The sequence below is a fragment of the Humulus lupulus genome, chromosome 1 (genome assembly GCF_963169125.1).
Source record: "Humulus lupulus chromosome 1, drHumLupu1.1, whole genome shotgun sequence".
NCBI classification, from domain to species: domain Eukaryota; kingdom Viridiplantae; phylum Streptophyta; class Magnoliopsida; order Rosales; family Cannabaceae; genus Humulus; species Humulus lupulus.
In genome coordinates this window covers 309287361-309298092 of record NC_084793.1, presented here as the reverse complement: position 1 = coordinate 309298092, position 10732 = coordinate 309287361, and the positions used below count along the sequence as shown (strand labels likewise).

Here is a 10732-nt window from a genome sequence, read left to right as displayed (position 1 = left end):
TTGGGTCCATATTTTGGGTGAACATATCATTATTTACTTTGTGTATTTTCACCCCTTAATAAGATCTCACTAAGTATATTGCTTCTATTATTATGCACAATATATAATTGTTAATGTAAGCATTTAGGGGTATAATAAGCCATGACGTATTTGATGAGGCATACTATCCACTAAAGAACATAGAATAAAATAATACCTCTATTATTTTTTATGGGGCAATTTGATAATTAGTCTTTTTTTTACTATGCTAGATCTTAATGTATAACAACATTATCTACTTTGTCTTTGTCTGACTAGAAACATTGAATGAACTAAACTAAACTTTACATTATAATATTTTTCTTTGAATAAATCTACAAGAATTTGACTCTTTGGACTATAAAACCTTGGATTTACATATCAATCAACTAACACCATCTTCCACTTTTCACAAACTTGCTCACTTGTTCTTGTTATTGTTACCCTTTTTCGAAATTTTGAGTACTAAAAAAATGGCAGAAAGAAGAGTGATAGGTTGGGCTGCTAGAGACACAACCGGTATTCTGTCCTCCTATTCATTTAGTCTCAGGTTATTATGTTTTTGAAACTGGTTTTTTTTTTTTTTTTTTGTTGAATTTTTGTAACTGGTTTTTATAAAGTGGGAAAGTGTTAATATGTTGAATATTGTTGTAATGAACAGAAAAACAGGTCCAGAAGATGTAGTACTAAAGGTATTGTACTGTGGAATTGATCATACAGATCTTCATCAAATGAGGAATGAGATTCATTCAACTAATTACCCTTTGGTACCAGGGTAAAATCACTCTTCTTCTTCTTTTTTTTTCATCAAGTTCTTATACAACTTTGTTATATGAAATGAGGAGTCCTATGGAACCCAATTTTGATCAAAATGCATTATTTTTTTTGGAAGATTCAATTATTTATACACATATATATATAAATAAATAAAGAAAGAGTAATACAATAACAAGTAAAAAATAAAAAATCAATATAAATAAATTGAAATTTTAATAATTACTCATTCTTTCAACAAAAAATTATAATTGCACTATTTTAAATAAGAGTATATGCAGATATGATAAGTTGCCTTATATTTAATTAATTATTTATAATAAAATTTATTTATTTATTTTATCTAAAAAAAAATATATTTATTAAAATATACTAAGGGTATATTTGTAAAAAAACTATTCATTCTTTTATCTTTCTAGTTTCCATTCCAAAACTTAAACAAACAAAATAATCTTCTTTCTTTTCCATTCCATTCCTATTACCATTACCACTACCATTCTTTTTCCATTTATATTTTGCAACCAAACATCACCTAACTTCAATGTCGTTTTACCTGGTTATGTATTTGCAGGCATGAAGTAGTGGGTGAAGTTGAAGAGTTGGGTTCAGAAGTAAGAAAATTCAAAGTTGGGGACAAAGTTGGAGTAGGCTGCGTAATTGGGTCTTGTGGGGACTGCTCTTCCTGCAAATCCAACAAAGATAACTATTGCACCAAACAAATTTTCACTGTCGGTGGCACCTACCCAGATGGAGCTCCCACTCATGGAGGCTTCTCCTCTACAATGGTGGTTCACCAAGCGTAAGCAATCCCAAATCAGTTTGCTTTTTTTTCTGGGTATTTTCTCTTTTTCAACATAATCATTGAAACTAGTGTGTATCTATGTGTGCTACTACCACAGGTTTGTTGCAAGGATACCAGACAAACTAGCATTGGAACAGACAGCTCCACTATTGTGTGCTGGTGTGACAGCTTATAGTCCTTTGAAACAACTCATTAAAGGTTCTTCGAATGAGGTGTTGAGAGTTGGAATATTGGGGTTAGGAGGAGTTGGGCATTTGGGGGTGATCATAGCCAAGGCAATGGGACACCATGTGACAGTAATAAGCTCTTCTGGTAAGAAAAAGGAGGAGGCTTTCGAGCATTTAGGGGCTGATTCTTACCTGGTTAGCTCCGACTTGGCCGAGATGGAGGCGGCAGCTGCCAGTCTAGACTATATTTTGGACACTATTCCAGCATTTCACAACATACAAGCCTACCTTTCATTGCTGAAAATTGAGGGAAGGCTTGTGATAGTTGGGGCATCTCCTCAGCCACTTCAGTTTATAGCTAGTGACTTGATTCTTGGTATGTATGTCTGACTTACTTTAATACTTGCTTGTCAAGTTTTTGCATTGAAAATTTGCTGAGATTGATCTTGTTTATGAATGAAGGCAAGAAGACTATTGGAGGGAGTTTCATTGGAAGCATGGAGGAGACTGAGGAGTTATTAGAGTTTTGGGCAGAGAAAGGTCTGAAGACAATGATTGAGGTGGTGAAGATGGATTATGTGAACAAGGCTTTCGAGAGAATGGAAAGGAACGATGTTAGATATAGGTTTGTGCTGGATGTGGCTGGAAGCAATCTTCATTGATGACACAATAATGTCCTCTCTAAATCTTCATGTCAAAATCGCCAATGAGAATCGACAATTTTCGTTTTTTCAAATAAAAGCATTACTCGTGTACAATAATATGTATGGAGAAATGGAGAGATGAGACTAAATATGTTCTGTGAAGAAACCAACACAATAATGGAGGATCAAGATTTAATCAAACTTCTTACTCCTAACTTGAACATTTATATATGCAAGATAATAACATCATCCTTTAACACAAATAGAGTTAAATTGAACTGGAAAGCTACTAGAGTAGTAGAGTAAGAGTTGTCATTTCTAACAGATTCAAAGTAGTGAATTATACAGCAACGCCCATTTGCCATTTCCAAATGTTATGCAGCAAATAACAGCGAGTGACTTCATGAATCTCTTTAGGAAAGAAAGAATGAACTAATGCTACTAGTACAACAATTGGAAGATATATCTACCTGGATTTTGAGTTCATAAGTCAAAAACAAAAAGGATTAAGATGGTCATCGAACTTGCCACCAGACTTCGATATCTGATGATGGCAGATTAGTTTTAGGGGTAGATGTTCAGTCATCTTTCCCCTTGCCCTTTCCTTCAACACCTTTCGTGCTATCGTAGGTTGAAAGGAAGAATGTACTCTGATTTTTCTGCAAAAACCTGCATGAAGCATATAGTGTTTAACTCGTAGGAGTGTTGTTTTTCAGAAGAAGATCAAGATGAATGTTCTGTCGTAACGAAATCAATTGGAAATTAGAATGAATATGAAACTCGAAAGAGTACGTACTTAAGAAAATCAAGCAGTTTCTGTTGCAAGCGGGTCAGTGTTTCCTCCTCGATGTTTACATACGCCAATAACTCTGGCAACTTAACTGCAGCCCCAGAAATCTTCATTATCAGATAAAAAATTCCAAATATGAAGGATACAATTCAAAGACATAATTCACTTTTAGAAAATTCCAAGTAACTTGAATAATCTCAGTAGCATGGGATGCAGGACATATTTGGAATCCATATATGTTAAACAAAGCATACCAAAGAGTCTTAGTAAATGTTCAGCGCCATATATGTTTGATGGAGAGATATCATCTTGGACAACATCATGAAATTGCTTGCGCTCTTTCCTGTACAAGAGCATAACTGGCAGTGCTTTGTCAAAGTAACATCTTATTCCTCTCAAGATTTCTGCTACTGAATCAGAAGTCCTGTATTCAAGAAAAACAGAGCACTCGAATCATTAGTATTGCATGGTGGAACTCCAAACTACATCCTAGAATCCAATTATAACTACATTGTGATTCACAGTAATATTTAAACTAAACAAATATATATTTATGAAAATTTGAGGAAGTAGAAATAGAAAAAACAATTCATTATTTACAATCGTGATTGGGCAGTAAGAATAAAAAAAAGTTTTGGATAAAAGTGTCTGAATGGAAAAATGAATAATGAAAGCGAAAAATAAATTAATGGGCACGGGCACAAATAGAACAAGAGCAAACACATAATTAAAATGCAGTCCTCAAAGTATACTTACGTGTTTTCCTTTTTTGAACGATAATCAAGGTATTTTGTTAATATGTCATCAACAGTTGGCGAACGAGGAAGTTTGACAAGCTACAGAAAAGTCCAATGCGTAAATGGAAGTGAAAGAACAGAAAGGAAAAAAAAACACAGAACTTTGATAAAACCAACTAGGCAGCTGGCTAGATAAAACACAAAATAATTAAATATTGATAAATAAATAATCAGCAAAGTAATTGACACTGCAAATCCTTCTACTTATCTCAGGTCATGTAATATTAGTCCAGTAAACATTCATAAATAACGATGCACAAAGAAGTGCCCTGGCGCATAATCAGCTCTGGTTAGACTGAATTTGCAGAATTTCAGGCATAAAGTTATTGACTGCTTTTATATCGTTCAACAGAACAACTCTCTGAATGAAGCTCAATATAAATATATGATATAAGTTACTGACACCCTATATTTTTAAGTAAAATGATTTTCAAGTATTAATGAAATATAACATGAGACAAGTGGTTCAACAACTTGATACATACCTTTTCCTGCTGATTAACAAATTCCCAATCATCAACAAGTTGCTTTTTTAGCGTTGATGGGATTTGAATCTTGACAGCCTTCTCCAAAGAAACACCGTCCTTCTAACAATGATCAAACCACACTTAGTCGCTTATGTCAAAAGAAAGCTAAATCAAAACATTTAATAATAGCTAAGATAATTAATAAGTTTACAGGTAAAGCAATCTAGTTGTCTCTCTATTGGAAATAGTATATGAAGACTAAACCTCTGTTTATTGTCTTCTTCTTTTCTTTTCTTTTCTTTCAATTCTCCGTAATGTACATGAACAACTACCATTGTATGCAAAGAAAAGTCTAAAAGATGGGGAATTAACAATTTCGAGCAGCAAGTATATAGAAGTCAATGCCACTGCATCATAACAAGTCCAGACAAGACAACCAATAAAATAAAAGTACCAAAATTCTAGATCTGAAAATACAAACCGGACCTCGGCGCCTGATTCATTCTTCCGTTTCTTCCCTTTTGACACTGCAAAAATATTAATAAATTAAAGGAGGAACCTTTTTACTGTCAAATTGATATGTTTGTAACACACCTAAAAAATATTATTGGATTCTTGAGGATAAAGTTAATATACCAAAAAAACGCAAAGAAAATGAAACTTCTAAAATAATACATACCACTGGTCTTAATGTCCTCTTTCTCAACCTTTGCATCTACCAAAGAAAAAGAAAAAGAAAAAAATTATAAAATAACGAGTACATAAGGAATAAAACAACAAGACTAATAACTATAAAGTTGCAACAATCGCTGCAAAACTTAGAATGAACTCCTACACTTACATTTTAAAATAAATAAATAAAATCTGCATAAATCATTTGTTGCTTTGATGGAGACATAAGATGCATAAGGAAATAGAAAATTGAAGAAAATAATCTAGAAAGTGTTACCTAGCTTCTTTTACAATAATATCATATCAAAAGATGAAAAATTTACCAGCAGAACCTTTAGGTCTTGCATGTGCAGAACGTCCTGATTTTACATTCTTGTCCACACCCTGCTTTTTGTCCAGCGCCTGCTGCTTTAACACATTCTCTTCAGAATGTTTCATCAATCGATCAGCCCCTACCCATTCGTCCCAACTGTTGGCAAGATGTCCAAGCCATAGTAATGATTTCTGTATCCCCTTTTCGAAAGGGTATAATTATCAAATGAAAGCAAATATTTTCATCGAACTTTCACGAGTCTAGGTACTCCCTGCTCTCTACATATCATAAATTGGTAACTCTAGGATTCTATGATGAACAAGGTTGGTAGTAAGATAAGAAAACGGTTTTCTAGCTATAGTTGTATAAAGGGTGAATCAACTGCCTGAGTTTGAATCACAGTTAAAATCTCCATTGTTATCTGTAAAGCAACACCAGTTATCTAGTCTATCCATTATAGTGTCCCTCCTCTCCCATCTAAATTTATACCATCGTTCATGAGCAAAATATACACAAGTCCTTACGAAAGGCCCATCCTAAAAAGTTACTCAAAAATAAGGTAGCACTTCAAATTAAAATCCCATTTACTTCTTGCAGAGACAGAAAAATATAACTTACTTCTTGTACCCATCCATGTTCATCAATTATGAATCTGAGTGCTGACCTTTAAAAAGTAAAAATATTTGATATAAAAGATGACATACTTACTTTTTATTCCAACCCTGCAAAATAGCAAAAGGATACACACCATTAGTATCACAATCAAAATCCCATCATCATATCAATTTGTTCTCAGCCATAAAAAAAAACACTTACAAGATAGTGAACGAAAAATTTCCATTCTTTCTTCCTCAGCTCGGCCTTTTGAACCTATAACAGAGTTGCAAAACCTAAGAAAACCCTAAGCACAAAACCTAAAGCAATTCCCGAGAAATAGTAAATCGAATTCACATGTACCTAATCAACTTCTAGAAAGAAAAAATAGAACTGAAAGAAAATGAACTCCATTGATAATACACCAACAGAAGAACCCAAAGAGGGAAATTAGGAAAACAAGAGAGAAAAAGGAGCAAATAAAGAGAGAGAAGTGGGTGGTTGCCTTGGCTTCGTAGATGCGAGGGCCATGGTAAGCGAGGACCTTCTCACCCTCGGAGTAGAGACTGGTTTTGGAGGGAGGAGCGTCGCCGCTGGAGGTGTCGCCGTCGGTGGCAGAGTCGTCTTTGGATGAGTTTCCCATAATAGTTTTTGAGTTTGGATCGATTCTCTCAGATTTCTGACTCAACTCAACTCACTATCTCAGCAACTCGACTCGTTTCCCGGTGGTTTTTTCCGCTTTTTCCTTTTCTCAAAATTGGTTGACACTTCAAATTTTGTCCTTTTAGTTTCGTTTTGGGCCTTACCTGCGTCTTCTTTTGGGCCTTAGCTTTTTTTAGGTAAATTACATTTTATATGGTATTTTTTAAGAAGTTTACAAAAATATGACTTTTTTCAAAAAACCTATTTTCTGGCTTTTTTTTTTTAAGAATTTTCAATTTTATTGGTTTATTTTCTCTTTTTTTTGGTACAAAAACTTTTTTATGTCATAGTTTTAATCTTAATCAAGTTTTGTTAAATTTGAATGGTATTTTTGTGCTTTAATTATTATTTTTAGCTTAAGTGATTTTATTTATATTAATATTATATTGTATAACTATTTTTATATTAAATTTTATTGTGATTGTTTTGAAAGTTTTTTTGTAATATGAATTGTTTTTTATTATTTATTGTATCAATTTTTTTCACTTTCTTTTTTAGACTCTTATTGCACGTTTTTTTTGGAGAAATTATAGGAAATGGCCCAAAATAAAGTCATCAAGAAGCTAATGTCCTCATTTTTAAAATTGTAGATAAATGACCATTTTACATTATTGATTACCTAAATTTCCTTTTTTTATAATTTATTTAGGACTGTATGACTTTAATATAGTGGTATATGTATATTAGTTTTGTTTAATTAGTTTTTATTTTAAAGTTATATTGATTTTTTAAGTTTTTTATAGGTTGTTGGTATATTATTTTCCAATTAGTGTATATATTTTTTGTGGTATGGTATATAATTTTTTTTTTTGTGATATTTAATTTCTATTTTATTATACATAGTGGTAGTATTTAATTTTGTATCATGGTATATACATTTTAATGGTAGTATATAACTTTGTTAGTATAGTATATACATTTTTTAGTAATAATTTTGTAAGTTTTGATGGTATATTATTTTTTAACTCAGTATATATATTTTGTAGTATGGTATATCATTCAACAACCCATAAAAAACGAAAAAAAATCAAAATAACTTTAAAATAAAAACTAATTAAACAAAACTAATATACATATACCATAATATTAAAATATTTAGAATAAAATAGTAATTTGTTAAATGGTGTATTTGGTAATATGTGATATTAAATAGATGATTAGGCTATTTTACTACAAAATTAAAAACATGGACATTTACTTACTTTCACACAACATTAAGGGTCATTTTGCACCATGCCCTTTTTTTTTTCCAAGACTGGATAAGGTAACTAGTTGTTTAATTGATTACATTTCACGTTTCTACCTTGATTTTTTTTATTACTATAACTAGATTAAATAACATGCTATCATGTGGGGTAACCAGTTACCTAAAAAATCTTAACTTATACATATAGCAAAATGTGTTGGTATCTGGTCACTTATCTCGAATAAAAAAAATCAAATTTGAAAAAAAAAACTTGGTATGATCTTAAAAAAATTGTTAAAAATAAAAAAAAAATATATTAAAAAATACGAACACTTCATCAAAAAAAACGAAGAAAAAGAATCTATATTTTTAGTAACATAGGTAACTGGTTCCCTTGAAAAAACCCTAAAATGTACACATGCTTCAGAACATGAAGATAGTCAGTTACCTATCACAGATCTGAAGAAAAAACACATATCTAAAAAAAATAAACGAGCAAACCAGATCTGATCTACAATACAAGAGGAGAATAAATCATGTTTATAATATATGAGTAATCATTTACCTAAAAAACTTAAAATTTAAGGCATGTTAGTGGCTACTTTGTAGATTTAAAAACAAAACAGAAAAGTTTTTATCTAGTCTTTGGTAGATCAATCTTTGGTAGACAAAAGTTTTAAAAACCCTAAAATGATAGATTATGATGCACGTTATTGTGACTTTGAAAGAGTCGACCATAGGAATCATAATTCTAGTTGGACCAACTCCATAGATTTTAGTTGGAAGCCTGAGTACAACTACCATGCACCGCCTCACATGAATTTTGAGCAAAATTTTCCTAACTTCCCACATGCACCTCCATATAATGTTTGCACTAATACGAATTCTTTAGATGACACTTTACACACATTTATAGAGGAGCAAAGAGAATTCAATAAACAATTTGTAGAAGATTTTAGGGAAACTAGCAGTCAACTTTCAGAATTGACCAACGCTATCATTTCACATAATTTAAGTCAATTCCCGTCCCAACCTGAGGCCATACACCATCCCCTACTCTCAGTTCTAAACCCGATGAGGATGATGCTATTACCATTTGGAGTGACACTCTTTCCAATACCGAAATTCTTCCAACCACTCCAAAGAAAAATGGAACCTATCATAGTGATGTAATAGACTTAATCGTCGAGGAAATCAAAAGCATATTTTCCATGAAACATTCACCAAATTTCCTCCACGATTTTGGACCCGAACATTTTCTTTATCTTGAAAATGTTACTAACGCTTCTATTTTTGAGACGCAAGATAAAAGAAAAATCATTTTTGATACAGGATAGTACGCAAATATGCAGTTGGTAGACTTACCTGAGAGCGATGCTTTTGTCTACCAAAGATTGATCAGGTTTTATCTTTCTTTTTAGTGTGTTTTATTTTAATTTGTGTCTTTATTTTATGTTGTGAATTTTACTTTTTGAGGTTTTGTTGGTTATCATATTCTTTTTTTCTCCCACAATGGGCTTAACGGTAGACATTGAGGACAATGTCTCGATTAAAGTTGGGGGTAGTAGGCATATTCATGCGTTTAAATATATTTTGATTACCATTTTGAAATTTTGAGTTAATTTTTCGCAAATTTCATGACAACAAAATCTTGGTGAGATAGTTTTTGTTATTTTTACTATTAGGAAGTAATTTTTTAGAGTAATTTCATGCACAACCAAACATTGAAAAAAAAATTCATACATTCAATTGAGAAAAGTCCTAAAGTTTTAAACTTTTAATTTTTGTGAGATGTGAGATGTGAGAATGAGAAAACAACTTTGAAAACTTTTATTGATCATTTGAGTTGGTAAAATTATTTTTTGGGATTAAAAACATGAGATTTACTAGATGGATAATTTTTGTTTTAAAGAGCCTATGTTGTATTAAATTGTAATTTCCTTTTAAATTTATTGTATTTTTATGTTGTCTCTTGTAAAAAAAATTATAAAAAAAAGGGAAAAAGAAGAAATATAAAAAAAAATGAATGAAAAAAGAAGAAAAAGAACAAGAGCAACATTTTTTTTTTGTAGTTTTGTTGAAAAAAATTGTCAAATAAAAAAATATCAACATTACTACATTTGTTTTTAATTTATGTCATTAAAAAAAATAGAAAAAAAAAGGTTTGTGTATTGTGTATTGTTTATTTTTATTATTTTGTTTTGTTCTTTATTTTGGCTCTTAATATCATTTTGAAAAATCCCGAAAGTTCTTATGTCATTTAGATTCCAATTAATTGATTAGCCTATCTTTTGATCAATATTCGTTAATATTGTTTGTCTTAAAATGATAACATCCATTTTTGAGTGTGGATTGATAAATTTACAACTCCAAGAGTGCCAACCATCTCCCATAAAAATATTTTCAATACATTTGTGAAGATTTGGAGTTGAGACTTTATTCTTTGGTGATTTTTTAATATTGTTTGTGTTGTAAATTTTGGAAAGAACGATATGGTTTGGTGCACACACACAAAACTCTTGAATTACAACTTTGATAGTTTTAAATAGCATTTTCTAAATTCTCACTAAACATTTTGTTAAATGATTTTGCATTATTTAGCTCACTAATTCATCTTGGTAATAATTTTTATCCGCTTGAATTGCTAGGGACTAGCAATAAGCTAGTTGAGGGTTGTGATTAGTGGTAAAAAATACATATTTATTGATTTTAATGGCCAAAATAAATTAAGTTTTAATTAATATTTTTCGTGGAATTAATATGATTTATTTTATAAATGAAAATATTTGATTATGATTTAATTTAT

The 10732-nt window shown here is 31.1% G+C and overlaps 2 protein-coding genes across 6 annotated transcripts; one reads left to right on the top strand and one right to left on the bottom strand.

Annotated features, from left to right (window-relative positions):
* Positions 1–272: 272 nt before the first annotated feature.
* On the top strand, positions 273–2578 carry LOC133812823 (probable cinnamyl alcohol dehydrogenase). Its single transcript, XM_062246638.1, has 5 exons — positions 273–568; positions 680–793; positions 1364–1591; positions 1692–2137; positions 2224–2578. The coding sequence occupies exons 1-5, from the start codon at positions 492–494 to the stop codon at positions 2421–2423; spliced, it is 1065 nt and encodes a 354-aa protein (XP_062102622.1). The 5' UTR covers positions 273–491; the 3' UTR covers positions 2424–2578.
* A 79-nt stretch (positions 2579–2657) lies between these two features.
* Positions 2658–6795, bottom strand: LOC133812824 (protein MRG1). Of its 5 annotated transcripts, none has more exons than XM_062246644.1 (11): positions 6544–6795; positions 6261–6314; positions 6153–6166; positions 5464–5600; positions 5139–5174; positions 4946–4986; positions 4478–4576; positions 3952–4031; positions 3450–3619; positions 3202–3286; positions 2658–3074 (listed from the first exon to the last, which is right to left on the bottom strand). In XM_062246644.1, exons 1-11 carry the CDS (start codon positions 6679–6681, stop codon positions 2984–2986), a joined length of 945 nt encoding a protein of 314 aa, XP_062102628.1. In that variant the 5' UTR covers positions 6682–6795; the 3' UTR covers positions 2658–2983. The 5 variants fall into 5 exon arrangements, with proteins under 5 accessions (XP_062102628.1, XP_062102625.1, XP_062102624.1 ...); XM_062246641.1 differs by having other exon boundaries at positions 4478–4579; positions 6544–6794; XM_062246640.1 differs by having other exon boundaries at positions 5455–5600; positions 6544–6793.
* Between the last annotated feature and the right edge of the window lie 3937 nt (positions 6796–10732).